Below are 19,544 nucleotides of genomic sequence, written 5' to 3' on the forward strand. Positions count from 1 at the left end.
ATTAGACACAAACAAAGTGAAGATGAAAATAAAGCAGAGACTGGGTAGAAGGAGGTGCTAGGCAGAGACTGGGTTGGGGGAGAGAATGCGAGGGGGACCTTGGGTTTGGGGGAGAGGATGCGCGAGATGAGGGGGAGAGTGGGCTGAGAGTGCACATGGAACGACGACGACGAGGAGGTGATGGTGGGGAGAGAGTGCTGACGACGGAATGACTCGGACACACGTTCAGGGGAGAGGATTTCGAGCTCAGTTTCTCAGCTCAAATGTGAAAATACTGAGGGAGGGAACGGAAAGTTGGAGGAGAATTTGGTCATTTAGTTGTGCCACGTAATGTGTGCATTCGGCTGATCCCAAACAGGGGCTGCTCCCAATACTTCCTCTAATCAAAAACTTCTTGCCATGTGAGTGGTCCGATAGAAATACTGTTTTAACAGCATCAAGTTTTAAAATGGACTTTTTGCAGCATTTTTTGCTTTTTACGATGAAAAAATTCGTCGCAAAAGATAAAGACTTGTTAACGCCATAGGTGGCCCGATGGAATTGGTGTTTTTTAAGAGCAGATCACCCGGCCGCCAAAACTAACGAAAATGCCTTATTTCCCCCACCGCCCAAACTCGATTTTAGTCCGTACAATCCCCAATCCATCTTTCTTCCCACAACTTCTTCTTCTCCATTTCCTGGGCTTTCGGAATCGATCGATCTGCATGGTAATTTTGATCAGATTAACGGGACACTTTTCTTATTTAATTAACAGGTTTTGTTTAGTAGCGTAGAAAGAAATGCTTTTATTTACAATAACCTCACTGCTTTGGTGTTAATTTCATGTTCACACTTTTTATGAATTTGACGTGCTGCTCTATCGGAAGATGCACTCTACTTGTTTGTTCAAGGTTTGAAAAGAATGCACTCTACTCTTCTCTATCGGAATGATCTGCACTTGAGCATAAAATGAGTTCAGTTGCAACCATAAAGTGCATGAATAAAGTACTTCACTTGAGTTAAAATGTTGGGGTCGGAATCAGCTTTTATCACTCACATATGTTGATCGATTAATATATTGAAATAGGGAAAAAAAATTTCAGACAACGTATATGCATGTACTTATTTGTTGTAAACTTTATACCATGTAAAAATATTAGACTTCATATAATTATCTTGTATGTGGTAAATGGGAAACCGGGCCAACTTGGACTCACTTTAGCTATTGAAGATCTTGGCAGTATAATGGGCTATTTATGAAGTTCGACTATGTTTCTTTTTTAACTTTCATTGAAGTATTGGCCATGCTTTTTTACTTGGTTGATTCACAGATTTTTGTTTACCATAGATAGCTTTCAAACCTCCTATGCCTTTCTTTCCATGTTTTAGTAGCATTAATTCTTGGGTAAGTGGAGAGTCTAAATGCCACCACTTCAAAATTATATAGCTTAAGGTTTTGGATTTAGGCTCAAAAAGTTGGTGCTTTCTTCCTTTTAATTAGTTGTGTTATGTATTTGGTATGTCTGCACCTGTAAGTGGGCTTATACAATGCAGTTGCAGTTGAATTTTATACAATGCAATGGACTAAGCTCATATGTATATTATCAGACCATGGTCTTATGCATTTGATATATATATATATATATTGTTTTAAATTGCTTGGCAGCTTCTGTTGGCTATTAAACTAATACCTAGTATTTTTGAGGTATGAAATGCCCAAATCTGTATGGCTTGTATCACTGTTTCCCTTGATGGCATTGAGCAGCTAATAGACTACGTATGAGGAATTAAGGTGATCATCTGGTCTCTATAGCTAATTTGTTTTTGTTTTGAGTTTTTTTTTTTTTATTTGGTTCTATGAAACGCATAGATTAGTTAGCAGGACAGGACACTTTTCTTATTTAAAGGCCTTGTCCTGAGAACATTGAATCCATCAAAATCTCTTCATTCACGTCATGTACATACATACACACACAACTAATAAATATATATATCTATATGGTTAAATTTTGTAGGATTGAATGGTTTTATATGCAAGTACTACTGCTAGTCATCAAAAGGGGAAAAGTCTAGCTTAGTTTTTGTTTCTATTTACTGACTTCAATAAATCTAGATGCTTTAACAAATCGATTGGAAAGATTAAAAAGAAATATTATCTCTTAATTCATATGCTCAAAGTTTACTTTTAGGGAAGATGAACCCTCAATAGGCTCGAACAAGCAAGCATATTGCATCCTTAAAGATGGATACCTAATCAAAAACTCAGAGCAGTGGAAGACTGGACCAAGATATGCTCCAATAACACACACACACACACACACATTACATACATACATACATACATGCATACATAAGGATATATATATATATATATATACTCATTTCAATTACTAAACTTATTTGAGTTTGAGTCCTTGAAATATGAATCACTATGCTGACATGATCAAGCTCCCTGTCCCTATAAAGTATGATATTTGACTACATTTTTAAATATCTCTTGCAATATATGGAGTTTCTTCACAACATAAACTTGACCTGGAATAATGTATGCAAATTATGTCATTGGCTGAATTTTTTAGGGTACTCTTTACTTATATAAAAAAAAATTGTGAATGTAGGGTCCTTATATTAAAAAGCTCATATGTTACTATCATGCAGTCTGTTGTTGAAATGCGCATGCATTATGCTTAGATGCACTTTAATACTTGTCATCATATATTTTTCTTCAAATATGCAGTTAGGGAGCATTGGAAATGGAATTGAATTTTCTCAGTTCTCTCTCTAAGAAACCAGTAGACAATTGAAGTTTGAAAGTGGATTGTAGACCATTTTGCATTATCATGCGTATCAATTTTATTGTCTGGCACATAGCACAATTTGGCTTAGATTGCTTTGTTTTCCTTCTTGTAGGAATTTGTCTACATCTGAATAATGGGAACTTCGAAATGGTTAGGTAACTAATATCTTTAGAAACTGCTCTGGGGAACTTGGGCAGAAAACCTGGCTAAATTGAGCCAATTAAACTAAAAAAGCTATTATCTTTAGTCTTTGTAAGGAACAACAACTGAGTGTTTTTTATTGTTATTTTTGCCTGACCAGATATGGGATGTGGGAAGTGGAAGGCTAAAATTCACACTAACAGGACACATTGAACAAATACGAGGTCAGCTCCTAACAAATTAATGATGTTATAGAAATTTTAGTGCCGAATTATGGCATGATTAATGGCTATATTATTGGGCACAAGATGGGTAAAAAAGGGTGTTTTCTTTTGCAGGCCTTGCTGTCAACAACAAACATACTTACAAGTTTTCTGCTGGTGATGACAAACTAGTGAAATGATGGGACCTTGAGCAGAATAAGGTTAGAACCTCCATGAAATAAAAAACTTCAATGCTCTGTTGTATTAGGTAAATTTGGTAAACACTGTGAGTTAATATCCAGTGACATGATCATGAGTGTTCTTTTCTTAAAAATATCAATGGAATTATTTTCTTATAGTAAACAGCAGATCATGAGTGTTCGAAATGGTATTGAGTGGGGTTTATCATTCAAAAATTAATTTTTTCATGTGGATTTCATATTTATTGGAACTTTAGTTTTTCTTGGTGAGCTGAATGATAGATATATATCTTGGTGGCCTGTATTGTTTTTGAATGTCTTTGTCATTTGGTGCAATGTCTTAATCCAATTATTATTTGGCAGCACTTCTTTACAGCTTTCCCAATTGTGTTTTGACTAATGTCAGTTTGTGATACTTTGCATATGTATAATTTTTTGGTCCATGTATATTTCATAGGTTCCTTTTATTTGCATCACTTTCGATTCTTATGCATCATGGCAATAGATATTGCTTTTCTCCATTTCATACCCCAGATATGCTCGTAGGTTGGGTATGTGGGTATGCTTGGCATATAGAAGACATTGGAATTCTTGCCCAGAGTTCTTACAGCAAATTGTATGGATTTACAAATTTGTAACTCCCTGATTATATCAATGAAACCTATTTACACTATCCAAAAAAAAAAAAGACAGGTGGCCTGCATCTGTCTTGAGTGCCATCTTCACCTCCTATTCCCCTACCTTGTCATCTGCCATTTGAAAAAGTAAAGCATGTTCATTTATAATCATAAAGTCATAATGGAGAATATATGGTGGCACATTGTATGGAGGAAGATTTGTTAATGTTGGGCATTTGAAGGCTACAATATGAATGTTTCATGTATCCTGTTTAATGAATATTTTTTATTTATTTTGTAAGGTCCATTTCCAGCTATTTTTAATCACCGGAAATATATTTCTCAAACGGTTACACTATATCCGGCAATTTTAAATCACCGGAAATGGTTATTTATATCACCAGGAAACTCCTTGCGCCGACTCTTAACCATGGTTTAATAGATTTGATGTGGCGAATTTATGGACCTTTTCCGGCAACAAATCTTTGGTAAAAAGCAGTTGTATCCCTTTTATTGCATCCAACTAGCATTGATGCAAAAATCAACGGAAAAAAGACAACTGCAGCCATTTTGGGCACTTTTTGTGACAAAATCAAGCACTGGAAAAGGGCAATTTTTTTGTAGTGTGTATTCATAAATCATAAGTACAAATTTTGCTGGTGTATTTCACTGCTGCATTTCTCTTCAGCCTTACACCCTATACGTGATTGTGTTAATGGTGGACCATGAAGAAACAAGTGACAGATCCTGGTCTCATGACTGCCCAGTTTACTGCTGCAGGTGGTTGTGTGTGGGGCCAAATATGATGTTTGCCTTGCTCATCTGAGTGTCTTCCTTGACAGATCTTTATTGGAACAGTGATGAATAAACACAAGTTAGAACAACTGTTTTTTTCCTCTTGTTTGTGTTCTCTGACTTTTGCAACAGTTTTGTATTGGCTAATCTCTAATAATGAAAAAAACAGCTGGACATGGGCAGAGAGTCTGATAATTAAAGCTGGTACGTGTGATGGTTTGACATTTTTAAATCTTCTACTCCCGCAAACTATGGCTGTCTAAGATATGTGTGAATCATGATCATATGCCCATCTGGTAAGTGATTAATTCTCTGTTTATTGTACTTTTTATTCTGATTTTTTTAAAAGGAATTCATCAAAATTTTTTTTTTTTAAAAGGACTTTTCTTAGATTTGTCTAGGTTTTTGTTCTACAAAAATTAATTCAATCGATTTTGATGCTTTTAGGTCTCTCTCTATCAATTTTTACTAGGTGATGTTGATCTCTATTCTTGTGGTTCAAATTTGTTTTGAGGCTAAACTTCTTTTACTTTTAACATGACCTTCAGAGTGCCTTAAATAATAGACAATGTAGACTTCTATGACAAAAGTTTCAGTACATTTGGGAATAAGAGGTGTAGTTTATTGCTTATTGCATGTTTTTGGGTCATTCAGTTACAGATCTTCAGGTTCTTAAATAAAATCTCAACCTTTTGCTTAAGGTTTCTGATTTATTTGTTGGTGTGGTGCGTTGATTATCTTTGTTTCTTAATTGGTTATGAGCAAGTCAATTTTCTAGCAAAAAGCAGGCTGTGTTTGGATGTGTATATCGTTTCTTGTATTTGGTTGGCCACATTCACATCGTTACTTTTTGAATGCTATGTAAAACTTGACGGAGCCAAGTGAATCCAAGCTTTGTTCAAACCTGGCCACACTTTATTTGATGTGGATATTCTCATTATATATATGTTTGAACCTACAGTTGTAAACAATTTTGTATGAGAGGCTGTGCTTCTCCTTGAAGTCTTTCCTGAATATTCGAATCTGCCTGTCTGACTCTTGGTGGAACTTTTTTCCAATCGGCAAGCCACAAGTGTGCTTGGGTGGAACTTCACTCTCCTTTGAGATGGAGGGGAGGTCTCATTTGAGTTAGTTTCTCATTGGCATGTCTGTCATTTTTAATGATATGAAACCAAATAGATAATGTAGTTTTTCATCGATGCTAGACCTATTGATTTTGATTTTGTTCTCTAAACCTTAGTAATTGATTACGTTATCTTTGAGACTAGTCTTTTTCCTTTTGCCCACCTCATTAGGAAAAAGGAGATAACATTTATGCATCCAACAATTTTTGGAGAAAATTATAAACTTTGATGGTGAAATCCCACTTCTTTTCTCAGTTAGCATGTGTCATAGTCCACGAATGGAATGCTTGGGCCAGGCTTAGGCTAAGTCTAATAGGGCCTGATTTACTTAATTGTCATCATGTTAGGGAGTGAGCCGCAGAGTAGCTGGTGATTTACTTAATTGTCATCATGTTAGGGAGTGGGCCGTAGGTTAGCTGGGCCTTAGTTGGTTTGTTTTCTTTTGTTAAGTTGCTTAGTAGTCATGGGTCATATTGGAGCAAGGCTGAGGCCTTCTTATCCAGTGTTTTGCGTTTTAGCATATAATGGTACTGTAGCTATTGAAAATGGATATCCATAAACTTAATACAATATTTTCCTACTTATGATCTCTATCTCTTTTCTTTCGGAGACTTGGTCAACCTCGAATCTGACAATTATCTTTACATTTTGTCTCATATTTTCTAGTTATCCAAACACTACCCATCAGGTGTGTTACAAGTGGTATCCAGAGCCAAGCTTTCATTGGCAGCTACTTCATCAATCCTAGAAATGGAAGAAATTATCTCATCATTACTTAAAATTAAAGAGATGGTCAAGCAATCGCAACAACATTTTGAAGTTATTTTGTAGAAATTCAAAGATGTCGAGAATAATTTTCAAGGCTTTAGGAACAACTTCAATGAACAGTTTGCCTATTTGGAACAAGAGCTCTGTGCGTTGTCGGAAGAGGAAGATCAAACCAAGGGTCATCCCATCAAAATTCCTTTTCCAAGATATTCTCTTGAATATCCGAAATTAACTTTCCAACACTCAAATTTCCCTCTACGATTTTCGTTTCCATCACTTTCTAGAAATGATCTCATCTTTCATTCCCTCCCGTCAGATGTCCCAATCAAGGCCCATACAATGCTCAGAGAAGGAAAATCCATCTGGATAGTTCTCGATACCAGATGGAAGTTTGATTCGGGTGGATCCGGTCCTCAATATTTCCGTTTCCCACATCTCCAGATCCCTCAGATTTATTTCTTCTCCTACACTTTCTTGAGAAACAAACACATATTTACAAGGCCCTTAAGTTTTTCCTTCATGGCAGGTACATTTGTTTTCTCACATTTCTTATTCTCTAACCTTTGTCTTTGTTGATGTCACTTTAAATCCAAAAAGCCAACAACACTTCTTCCACTCCTTGCTATATTTCTCTTGTTTATTTCCTCTCTTTCCCATGTCTTTCTTCATTTCCAATTACTGTCCAACGGACGTGATTGCCGACAGATCATCATCAATTTGAGAATTGCATGTAATGTGTTTGATAAAAGGCCAGAGAAAATACCAGAAGCTAAGGCATGACTCACAAGATGCTTTTCATGTGTTAAGCAGCGAGGCAGTTCCTCTGTGGGTCCAAAAATTTTGGTAGTAAAAAACTAAATGCCTGTTTCTTCTGGTGGGGGAACTGGGAAGTAGTGTTTTCGCTGGACTTCAAACCTTCATGACCGTTTAGTCGATGCCATCACTCAACTAGGTGGGCCAAACAGGGCAACACCGAAAGGTGTTCTAAGAGACAGATGGTTTTCGAGATGCTTGGCTTGTTGCGAGTATTGTTGAAGTAGCGGAGACTGGCCACAAAGTGCTTGCTAGAGATAAAGCCATTGGAGTTTAGACGAAGTGTGATCCTGATGATCCACTTGTTTGTCTTACTCTCTTTGAGAAATTGTTAGCCACCTGGGGCTCTTCAAACTGTCGAAACATCAGAATAAATTTGATTACCCAATTGCTTGTGATGTGTCAGACAGATTTTCATGTCCTTTTTGGGTTCATGAGCATGAACATTTCAAAATTGGTAGTGGAATCACTCAAAGATGGAAGTTCTGATGTAGTTTTAAAGTTTCATATGCACACTTTTCATACATCAGAAGCTGCAAAAGTCTCATCTCTACTCTGTGTTGACAAAGATGAGTAATGGAGGCGCACGGTTGGAGGCTTTTTTTTGAACCATTGCTTGATCTCTGTACTCTAGAAAATGTTGTCATTGTTCATAGATCTCTACGTATATTGCATGTCTCTTTGAAGCACCTCTTGAGTTTGGAAAGGAAGTTCGAAAGACGGGACAATGTGATTGTTGAAGGACTTCGCTCTGGGAACAACATTGTGGATTCTCATGGATTTGATAGGGGCATGTGCTTTGTGAGCGTAAATGAAATATTTTATTCAAACTCCACTCCACTTGGGGAATATATTACCTGATGCTAGAATTTCAGGCATGGAGACCTGTAATCATGATATTACTATTTGAGTTTTGCATGTAGACTGGTTTTCTCTAGTTGAATTTATGCATCAAATTTCCATAAGGAATCTTGAAGAATGTGTGAACCTAGAGACAATCTTAGTGATGAATGTGATTATAACAAAGTCTAGTGCTTATATTGAGAGGGAAAAGTTTGCCCTGACAATGGTGTTAGAAAGTCTTTCACAATTGCTGAGAAAGGAAGTTGGCTTGCGAATGCAAAAGCATGTTGTGCACGCTTTTATAAAGAAAATTCTTGTTTTTGATCTAGGTGGTGGGACAATCGTGGGCAAAGATACAACACCTTGTAGACAAGGTGCTTTTATGGGGGATGGTTTGTCACAGTCCACGAATGGAATGCTTGGGTCGGGCTTAGGCCAAGTCTAATCGGGCCTGATTTACTTAATTGTCATCATGTTAGGGAGTGGGTTGCAGAGTAGCTGGGCCTTGGTTTGTTTTCTTTTGTTAAGTTGCTTAGTAGTCGTGAGTCATGTTGGAGCAAGGCTAAGGCCTTTTTATCTAGTGTTTTGCATTTTAACATATAAGGGTACTGTAGCTACTAAAAATGGAAATCTAGAAACTTAATACAATATTTTCCTACTTCTTATCTCTATCTCTTTTCTCTTGGAGGCTAGGTCAACCTTGAATTTGACCATTTTCTTTACATTTTTTCTCATATTTTTCTAGTTATCCAAACACTACCTATTAGGTGTGTTAAATCATGTTAGTCCAGATCTTTCAGCGACTCTTCTATAAATGAAAATAATGAGTCTTGAACAACTCAATATCATTGTCAAAAGAAGATGAATCATTCTCATAATCGTGTATGTATGTTGTTGGGTAAATCAGCTATATAAGTGTGTTTAATGCAATGGGTGGAATAGCAAGGAATGGCGGCCCCTCTAATATGTAAGAACGAGTGTTACTCTAATATTTTTAATTTTATTTTACTTTTTGTGGCATCCCGTTTCTCGGTAAAGAGATTGGAGATTCGTGGTGTCGGAGATGTCAGCGAGTTAGCAACATCCCAATTTTTATTGTTGGCTCTAGGCATGTAATCATGTATTGAGTATGTAGTTGGTAAAATAAGTTTGAATGGAATGAGAAAGGATTAGTTAGAAACTAATTGCTAATTGTACATGGGGTTTATACCAAAAAGAAATTCATTTATTAATAATAGTAATATCTATATGTCATTGATACTTCCCAAATAATATTATACTCTACCAACCCCAAGGGATGGTCCAAGTGATGAAAACCTTGGTCTTTGGATATCACTCCCTTCAAGGCTCAATGTTCAATACCTCTCAAGGACAAATAATTATTTGGGGCCATACCCCTTGGTGAAAAGCCAACGATTAAATTAGTTTCGTGTAGGGAAACTTTCGAGTGTGTGGTGCCTGGAATCGGGATTTACTCTGCAAGAGTGGGTTCAAAGGGCCCTGCTTTGGAGAGGTTCCCCGACATAAAAAAAATATTATACTCTTACCAACTGTTAATTAGTTACATTTAGGTACAACGAACTGAACATAGTTCATCTCCTGACTAAAAGGTACATCTTAACAATTACAAATAATTAATAGTAGAGACTGACTTTCGTATTTCCAACTCAGGTAGGATCGGTGATTCTTTCTTGGGAAACTTTGCTTGGGTTACATTTGCATCAAGATCTAAGGGTGGGTTTGGGTGTTGAGAATTGTTGTGAATAGTAGTAAAAAGTAAGTGGAAAGTAATAATAAAGTAATGAATAGTAATAAAAAGTAGGTGAAAAGTAATAAATAGTAGTAAAAGTAGGTGGAAAGTATTTATAAAAAAAAAGTAGGTGGAAATTAATAATAAAGTAATGAATAGTAGTGAGAAGGTACTTTCAGTATCCAAATACAGCCTAAGGTTTTGGTTAACAATATGGCAGGTGGGACCACCATAGTAGGTTAAACAACCATGATAGTACTATTAATGATGATAAATATGCATGCACGGTTTTATGTAAATTGATTTATGAACACATATTTATTCATGGTGAGGAATCACCATTCAAGCAGAAATACATGTATTCATAGTTATAGTGAGGAACCACCGTCTGAATAAATCACAAATATATAAGGATGTCAAGGAATTATACTCTGAACAAAACTCATGTATGCATAGTTATTATCAAGGTGAGGTATTTCACATAGTAAATATACGAACATAGGATTTTCGTACATTTTCAGTTTCATTCACATTGTATCACATATTTTGACTGAATAAAATATTTCTTTGTAGATGATATCAATACGTTATCATTCATTTCCATACACTTTATTATTCTTCCTATTATTTTGTCAGTAAACACTTTTGTAGCCCATATCTTAGGATTAGTGATCGTTGTGATCATAGTTCCACATGAAATTGACAGATGAAACCTAGTAGATTGAAATGGTCATCACAAGTGTAACCAGTGAGCCACCTTGACATTGCAATCTGCCCCTCATCCTTTGGTAACATAATTTTGTAACATTCATCGGACCTCTCATTTTAAGTCTCATGTATTCAATCCTTCATTACTTTATTTTCATTCTTTTATTTCATTCTTCACATCATTCATTTACATTTATAGGGTGTTTGAATGGAGGCAATCTTTTAGAGTTTATAGGAGTTCTAAAATATTACTTTGATTAAAGAGCAATGTTATTTTAAGACTTTTACACCACATACTATCCATATTGTACAATTTGATTTGTAAGATTCAATCTCCAATTTCTGTGCTTGGTGAAAATGATTCAGCTTCAGCACTTATTCTTCTAGGCACAACTGTTTGGAATAAGTCTTTGGTGCAGATTGTTTTTAATGAAGATGAAGTTGAAATGATTCTTAATTATGTGTATTAGTCCTTTGGCAAGTGAAGTCAGAATGGTATGTGGGTGTACTTATGATGAGAGATTTTATGTTAAAAGTGCATCTTATCTTCAACTCAACTTAAACTTCAACTTTTCTTGCTCCTCTTCTTAAGCTATTGTGTTTGATAAAATATGGTAGAAGGTTTGGAATTCTAACACACCACCAGTGGTGAAATCTTTTATTTGGAAGGCTTGTTGTGATATACTTCCTACTCGGCGTAATCTTAAACTCAAGCATGTGCTGCAGGAGGACTTATCTCCTATTTGTGTAATTGAAGTGGAAATCGTGCCACATATTCTTTTGGGCATGCCTTTTTGTCTAAGGATGTGTGGGCTTTTGTTGTAAAAAATTTCAAAAGTGTAGTCTTTTTGCTCTCCGTCTCATGGGCATGGTACTTACTTACAAAGGCAGAGTATTTAGACTTTGTAGACTTTGAATTATTCCTGGTTATTGCTAGACTTTTATGGCTGAGACATAATGAACTTCTATATGATGGTGTTTTCTGGCATCCTCTCAGTTATTTCAAATGGCTAATGTTTCTTTAAAAGAGTTCCAGCTAACTATTCAATCTTCATTTCATAATACTATTCAAGAGCAAGCTCCTGTTCAGGTTTGGCAGTTGCCATTGTCAAATTTTATAAAAGAAAATTGGGATATTGCTCTGGATTATCAAAGTAAAAGAATGGGTATTGGTATTATTCTAAGGGATGAAATTGATAGGTTCATTGCTACAAAGCAGCTTTGCAAGTTTGGAAATCCTACACCTCAAGTTGTAGAAACTTTTGGAGCTTTCTTAACTATTGCCTTTTGTATTGAGCTGGGCTTTGGCAAAGTGATCTTAGGGGGAGATGCTAAAAATGTTGTGAACTTTATTAAAGCTGCTTCTGGTTTATATTCCTCTTGTGGTCATCTTATACAAGATGCTCTTGCTTTGCTGTCTATCTTCTTGGGTTGGGACTTCTATTATGTTCTAAGAGATGTTAACCATGTGGCTCATCTCTTAGCTAAAGATGCAATTTCTTTACCTAATGATTTTGTATTTTTGGACAAGGTTCCAGATTATATCAAACATATTGTAATGTCTTGTGTAAATATATAAAAGCCTAGTATGAATTTCTCCAAATCAGCCTATAATCTCTAGAAAACCTTTTTGGATACATGATATCATAACAACCCTCCATTAGCAAATCCACTTGACACTTATCAAGAGTAGTATAATCGTGTAAGGTGAATGGAGTGAAAACCAAGCAAGTTAACATGCTTCTTACACAATCCACTATTCTATCCACTTAAGCACTATTTTGCCAGCCATAAAGAGGGTTTCAACTCTAATGAAACCCAAACCTAGTGGTGAATTTTGAAACCCCAAATGCTTAGGGTAACTGAAATCCTAACCCTAAACATTGTAACTAGTTTTGACCAGGTGTTTTCCTCTAGATTTAAACCACTTCCACAAGTAACGAACCATTCAACTACACTTTCTTAAACCTTCATCTATTCCCCTACACCTTGGTACTTTCATTTGACCAAGGAAATTGGATGTGGATTGAGACCTTAACCGAAACCCCATATAAACCCTAAATGCATGCCATTCGTTTAAGCCTATTTAGTTCTTGTTGGTTGAAACCTCTAGTTTCCTCCACGCTTCTCACAAAAGCTTCTCCCACTTAAATGATCATTTCATGGCCCAAATTCCACCTTGTTTTCAGTCCCAAATAGTGCCATTTATGGAAGGTCAAAAAAGCAACAATTCACTCCTCAAAATCACCATCTCGGCGGCAAGTTCTAGCCCACACTTCGGCATTTTTTTTCCTCCTCTTGCACAAGCCACCCTCATATCTTGTATCATAGATCTCACCCATTCCAAGTCAGCTCCTATACTCCCACACCACCCTTCTCATTTCTCCCACACTTGATATATTTTTTTATCCCTTTGGCCTAGAGAGAAACCTAGTAAACCTTGGAGGAAAACTTTTTTGGTGCTTTGTTTTTCGTGTTCCAGGCTTTGCAAGTGTTATTCTCCTAACTCAAATCTCTTATATTTTGTTAAGGTTTAGGTCTTGAATTCTTGGGAGAGTAATGGTCAAATTTTATTGGAGGTTTGAAGGTTAAATGTTGGTGTTTGGTGATGGAAATGTTTGGTTTTGGAGTATGTTATTGAAACTTGGAAGAGTTTTGTTGATTTGTTGAAATGTTTTGTAAATATCAATTCCATGATGTGTTCAAACCATAAATCAACTTCATTCTTCTAGAAAAATTTTCCATTAGACCACTAACACACCCTCCAATATTTATTTCGAAAAATAGAGAGGAGAAGATTACTCACCAAGTTGAAAATCTTTGAAGAGGAGGCTAGGTTTGCACTATTTGAAGCCACAACTCTTGGTTCTCAAAATTTTTGTGTGGTTTTCTTATGATTGGGAGAAAGGGAGCTAGAGTTTCATGTGTGTGTGAGTAGGGGTGAGTTTGGTCCGGTCTGGGGAGGTTTTGTGGACTGGATCTGACCTATTCGGTCTAGGGTTTTTCCACCTTGGACTGGACTGAACTCCCTAAGGGTCGAGACGGTCCGGTCCCATTTGGTTCGGTCCAGTCCGGACGGTCCATTTGGTCCACAATTGATTTTTTTTTTTTTAAATCCTATGACATTTTGTTTAATACTTATGTAATTATATTGTGATATATTTAATATATATATATATATAGTATACTATTATATATATATTAATATATATATTAGTAATATGCTAATACTATTAGTCTATTAGTATATAGTAAATTAGTAATAGTTATTAACTTATTTGCTATAACTAATAATACACTGGTACTAATACTATAACTAATAACTATATGTAATACTAGTAATACTATATGTAATATACTATATCTCTTCAAACAACACATATTTATTAATACTCTATGTCATACTATATTAGATAATAGTAATACTTTTATTACTAATACTCTATGTAGTTATATTAAATACTATATTATTAATACTCTATGTAGTTATAGTGATTTAATAATAACATATTACATGTTAAGTTAACTATACCAATACATTATAAATTTATACATATATGATATATTATAATTTATACCATAACTCTTATAATATGTTAACATATTAATATATACTAGTACTATATATTATAATTAATAGTTATACATTAAATAGTATAATAATACATTGATACTAAATATATATAGTTATAGACTTATAATGATTTAATTATTATGAATTTACGATTAGTATAACTATATAATAGTATTTGTATTAGACTATTAGTAATTTAGTATAGCTATATTATATTAATAATATTAGTTATGTTGAATCAATCAGTTAGTATAACTATTTTCTACATTATTAATATTAATAATATTAGTATTAGTTATAGCCATATAGCCTATATTAGACTTAAGAGTCTTAGACTATATAATAGATTAATAGTATTAGTACAACTATATAGCTATATAGCTATATATTAATACTAATTATAGTGAAAGTATAACTATATAATAGTATAGCTATATATTAGTATTAGTTATATTGTTATAGTGATTTAGTATATTATAATTTCTATATTATAATTTATACTATAACTCTTATAATATGTTAATATATTAATATATAGTTGTACTATATAGTATAGTCATACATTAAAGAATATAATAATACATTCATACTAAATATATATAGTTATACTTATAGTGATTTAGCTATATATTAGTATTAGTATTACTTATAGTATTTAATATAACTATATAGTCTATATTAGTATAAGTATATTGAAAAAGTCTCTATGCAATGTTCAATGTATAGCTGATTCGAAGGCCCTCTCTCTCTCTCTCTCTCTCTCTCTCTCTCTTTACGACAAACGGCGTGGTCTCACTGTTTGTGAGTTTCGTTTTCTGTTTAAATTGGGATTTTGATTTCTTCTCTTTCATTCTCTGCTACTATGGCTGAAGAGGAGATTACCAAGCGATGGGAACGTCTGAACCTGTCAAATGAAGAAACGACTATTATTAAAATACAAGCGGAAGACTCACGCACCAAAGCTATTCGAGAAAATGCCTGTGTGGTTGGCCGAATCCTCTCAGAAAAAGGGGTAAACAATGAAGCATTTAGAAATACAATAGCCCAGGTCTGGAGGTTGGAAGGATGGGTGCGCTTTAAAGATTTAAATGATCAATGCTTCCTAATAGAATTCCAAAAAGTGCAAGACAAAGAAAAGGTGTTGAGCGGGAGACCATGGTGTTTCGACCGAAACCTCTTGACCCTCCAAGAAGTTGATGCCAAAACTTCAATCAATGCTACCCAGTTTCGGTTTGAACCTTTTTGGGTGCAATGCCATAACTTGCCACTAGCTGCCATGAATGAAGATATAGGAGAAAAGCTGGGCAACTGTATTGGACATGTAATAAGGGTTGACACAGATTCGGATGGCTCAGCTTGGGGCAGATGCCTTTGAGTAAGAACAACCATTGACCTGCACAAACCTCTCCTAAGAGGTAAATGGATGGAATTTGAAGGACTAAAATATTGGATCTCATTTAAGTATGAACGGCTGCAAGCATTCTGTTTTCATTGTGGGGTATTATACCACAAAGGCAAAATATGCTCGAGATACAACCTTGAAGTCCACCCCGAGGAAAACCAATATCAATATGGGTCATGGCTTCGGGCATAGCCTATGAACTCATATATATTTGATAGGAGGAAGTATGGGGGCAATCAGGCAAGGGAGGAGGTGAAAAACCAGAAGACCTCGGCTAAGGAGGACAATGGGGAGAGGGATAGATGGGGCTATAAGGAAATGGAGCAAGCCAGTTCTAAGGAAGAGAGGGGCTGTAAGCATAATAACTCTGAAGAATCAGATGCAGTGATAGTAACAGCAGAAAAACCTGTTGGTGTGCTCACGATGGATGGGAAAAAAAGCATTTCAGCTGCTATGAAAAACCTGAGTATAGGGGAGGCCCATAAGAAGAGACAACCCGAGGAAGAGACAAAAATGTTGGGTACACAAGAAGAGGAAGACAGTTTTCAAACACTACAAAGTAGTCAAGAGGCTCCACCTACTATGATGGAATTGGATCTGAGTAGTGCTCCAAAGGACATCTGTACTAAGCAAGAGGACTTTAAACCTAACAGACTTCTAACTCCAACCAGTCAAGAGGGAGAATAGGGGATTCTGAACATAATGGTGACAACACAGATTCAACCGAACCCAACTACAACCTCTGTAATGTCAAGATTGAAAGGGACTCGAATAGGACAGGTGCTAGACTGGATGAGAATCATAAAGGGGGCAGGTGGAAAAGGAAAGCACGGGGGGTACCCTCTCCTATTATTTTACAGGATATCACCAACATACAAGTCCAAAGGGGCCCTAAAAAGAGAAGTCTAAGGGGAGACAAAGAGGTGACCCCTCAACAGAAAAGAGCAAAGAATGATACTCAAGATCCCGAATCCAAAAGCCTGAAGGCAGTGGCTGGATCCCAGCACTGCCCTCCCCAATGAGTCTCCTAGTATGGAATTGTCGGGGGCTTGGGAACCCTTGATCAATTCGTATCCTTAGGAAATTAACTAAGGAGAAGTTTCCCATGCTAGTTTTCCTTGTGGAAACTAAATGTAACAAAAGTAGTATGGAGGGCATTAGAAGATCTATAGGTTTTGATGCATGTTTTGACGTGGAGAGTGTGGGGCTGAGTGGGGGAATTGCTCTACTGTGGAAGGAGGAGTGGCAGGTCAAAATAATTAATTATACACGTGGCACATTAGTGCAATGATCACTGGCAAGGACTCAGCAAGGCCCTGGTTATTCACGGGTTTCTATGGTCACCCAGACAAAGGGAAAAAGGATGGCAGCTGGGACCTCCTCAAGAGGTTAAAACCTGACCCAACTACCCCCTAGTTGTGTGTAGGAGACTTTAATGAGATCTTACACCAAAGAGAGAAAGTTGGTGGTCCAAGTAGACCATATAAGCAAATTGAAAAATTCAGAAGGGTGCTAGAACAGTGTGAAATCAGAGATATCCCAAGTGTAGGTCAAAGCTTTTCCTGGTCAAATAACAGAAGAGGGGAAGGGCACATAAAGGAAAAGCTTGATAGAGCATTGGCAAATAAACCATGGCTGGATCTCTTTAATGAAGCGAACTGTAATGTCATGGCGGCTGTGAAGATCACTCTCCAATCCACATCAGAATGCCAGTTCAAATCCAAAGAAATAGGAGAAAACAAAAAATCTTCAGATATGAAGCCACATGGGAGGTTAGTGAAGACAGTGCTGTAGTCATAGAAGCTGAATGGAATAGGGTTTGGATGGGAAAAAACATAGCTGAATCCATGAGAAAGAGGCAAAAAAGATGCCAAGTGGGACTCATGAAGTGGAAAAAAGTTAAAAACCAGCATGAGAACCAGGATTTGAACCAGATCTGGGCAAAGATAAGCCAATTGCAAGACAAGGGTGATGGTAACCATGTAAATCAAATGCTGGCCTTGCAGAAACAAGCTGAAACAGTTCTTGAGGAAAATGACCTAAAGTGAAAACAACGTGCAAAACAGCATTGGCTGAAGAATGGAGATAAAAATACATCATATTTCCACATGCAAGCCACTCACCGAAGGAAGATCAACACAATCAAGTCCATCCTTGGCCCACAAGGAAACAAAGTCGTGGACATTGAGGAGATTGGGTTAGCCTTCACAGGTTTCTTTTCAAATTTGTTCAACTCATCATTACCGACTAATATTGAGTCATGTTTATCTGTCATTCAACTAAAAATCACAGCTGAGATGGAGGTACAACTTTGTAAACAGTTTACTGAAGAGGAAGTTAAAGTGGCCCTCTTCCAAATGAATCCTCTCGGGTCACCAGGGCCGGATGGATTCCCTGCACAGTTCTATCAGAAAAACTGGGACCTAGTAGGGAAAGATGTGTGTGGGTTTGCCCTACAATGCTTGAATCACAGTGGCACTCTAAAGGAAGTAAACGACACGTATATAGCCCTCATTCCCAAGGTCAAATGCCCAAGAAGTGTAACTGAATATAGGCCAATAACCCTATGCAATGTGCTGTATAAAGTGGTCTCCAAAACTCTAGCTAACAGATTGAAACCAATTCTACCTCAGCTGGTCTTGGTAAATCAAAGCGTCTTCGTTCCTGGTCGACTCATATCAGACAACACATTGGTAGCCTACGAGGTCCTTCATTTAATGAGTACAAGAATCAAAGGAAAAAAGGGATTCATGGCCCTCAAACTAGACATGAGCAAGGCATACGATAGGGTAGAATGGACTTTCATGAAAGCTGTAATGACCAAGATGGGTTTCCCATCCCGGTGGGTCCAACTGATACAAGAGTGCCTTAATTCAGTCTCTTACTCAATTTTGGTGAATGGAGAGCCCCAACAGAATTTTAAACCCACGAGAGGTATCCGCTAAGGAGACCCAATTTCCCCATACATTTTTATACTGTGTGCTGAAGCCTTATCAGCCTTACTGCACCAAGCTGAAGAGGGAGGGGAAATTTCAAATGTTCTTATTGGCAGAGGTCCAACGAAAGTAAGTCACTTGTTTTTCGCAGATGACAGCCTTTTATTCTGCCAAGCATCCCCGTTGGAACTCACCAAAATAATGACAATTCTGGACATTTATGGGCAGACATCGGGACAAGTACTAAATAGAGATAAATCCTCAGTGTTTTTCAGCAAGAACACCAAGCAAGAGTTGCAAAACAGGGTACTAAGTTAGATTGGAATGAAGGCCATGGGCAATTTTGAAAAGTATCTTGGGTTTCCAGCCATGTTAGGTAGAACCAAAGTCCGAGCTTTCCACACCCTCATTGATAGAACATGGTCTCGTGTAGTAAACTGGAAAACCAACCAGCTCTCATCAGCAGGTAAAGAAATACTCCTCAAAGCTGTGCTCCAAGCCATCCCCCTTTATTCAATGGGCATGTTCTTGTTACCTGAATCCATAACTACTAAACTAAACCAACTTCTTAGAAAGTTTTGGTGGGGGTTTAATGAAGATTCATCAAAGATCCAGTGGGTCCCATGGAATCAGCTCAGCTTAGCAAAAGAAAAGGGAGGGCTCGGTTTCAGGGATCTCAAGGTCTTCTACAAGAACCAGCCTCACTAGTGTCTAGAGTGTTAAAGCAGAAGTATTTCCCCATGGGTGGTTTTTTGGAAGCTAAAACAGGAGCGGGGCCATCCTTTGTTTGGAGGAGTATCATGGCTGGATTGCAAACACTCAAACCTGGCCTAATGTGGAGAGTGGGTGACGGCTGCAGTATTAACATATGGACAGAAAGTTGGGTCCCATCC

At 36.7% G+C, this 19,544-nt stretch overlaps 2 protein-coding genes and 1 long non-coding RNA gene across 11 annotated transcripts; all 3 read left to right on the top strand.

The window, feature by feature from the left end:
- Positions 1-389: 389 nt before the first annotated feature.
- On the top strand, positions 390-11,296 carry LOC122282110. 9 transcript variants are annotated; one of them, XR_006230395.1, is made up of 6 exons: positions 714-1,771; positions 2,890-2,932; positions 3,079-3,142; positions 3,257-3,342; positions 4,627-4,812; positions 4,903-11,296. It is a non-coding gene; the product is annotated as an uncharacterized LOC122282110 (long non-coding RNA). The 9 variants fall into 9 exon arrangements; XR_006230393.1 differs by lacking the exons at positions 4,627-4,812; positions 4,903-11,296 and adding an exon at positions 390-707 and having other exon boundaries at positions 867-1,771; positions 3,257-4,200; XR_006230394.1 differs by lacking the exons at positions 4,627-4,812; positions 4,903-11,296 and adding an exon at positions 400-707 and having other exon boundaries at positions 1,646-1,771; positions 3,257-4,200.
- Positions 11,297-15,175: 3,879 nt separating this feature from the next.
- On the top strand, positions 15,176-15,688 carry LOC122282255. The gene has a single exon (XM_043094205.1). The coding sequence runs from the start codon at positions 15,176-15,178 to the stop codon at positions 15,686-15,688; it is 513 nt and encodes a 170-aa protein (XP_042950139.1).
- Positions 15,689-17,002: 1,314 nt separating this feature from the next.
- On the top strand, positions 17,003-17,763 carry LOC122282256. Its single transcript, XM_043094206.1, has 3 exons — positions 17,003-17,103; positions 17,221-17,487; positions 17,532-17,763. Exons 1-3 carry the CDS (start codon positions 17,003-17,005, stop codon positions 17,761-17,763), a joined length of 600 nt encoding a protein of 199 aa, XP_042950140.1.
- Positions 17,764-19,544: the final 1,781 nt, after the last annotated feature.

This window comes from Carya illinoinensis, chromosome 11, assembly GCF_018687715.1.
Source record: "Carya illinoinensis cultivar Pawnee chromosome 11, C.illinoinensisPawnee_v1, whole genome shotgun sequence".
NCBI lineage: Eukaryota > Viridiplantae > Streptophyta > Magnoliopsida > Fagales > Juglandaceae > Carya > Carya illinoinensis.

What these genes read in the sequence shown, in the direction of transcription:
- LOC122282255 (XM_043094205.1), top strand. Translation starts at nt 15,176, where the DNA reads ATGGCTGAAGAGGAGATTACCAAGCGATGGGAACGTCTGAACCTGTCA.
- LOC122282256 (XM_043094206.1), top strand. Translation starts at nt 17,003, where the DNA reads ATGATCACTGGCAAGGACTCAGCAAGGCCCTGGTTATTCACGGGTTTC. An exon ending in AGCTGGGACCTCCTCAAGAG is followed by an intron (nt 17,104 to 17,220) that starts GTTAAAACCTGA and finishes TGAAAAATTCAG; the next exon opens with AAGGGTGCTAGAACAGTGTG. An exon ending in GATATGAAGCCACATGGGAG is followed by an intron (nt 17,488 to 17,531) that starts GTTAGTGAAGAC and finishes TGAATGGAATAG; the next exon opens with GGTTTGGATGGGAAAAAACA.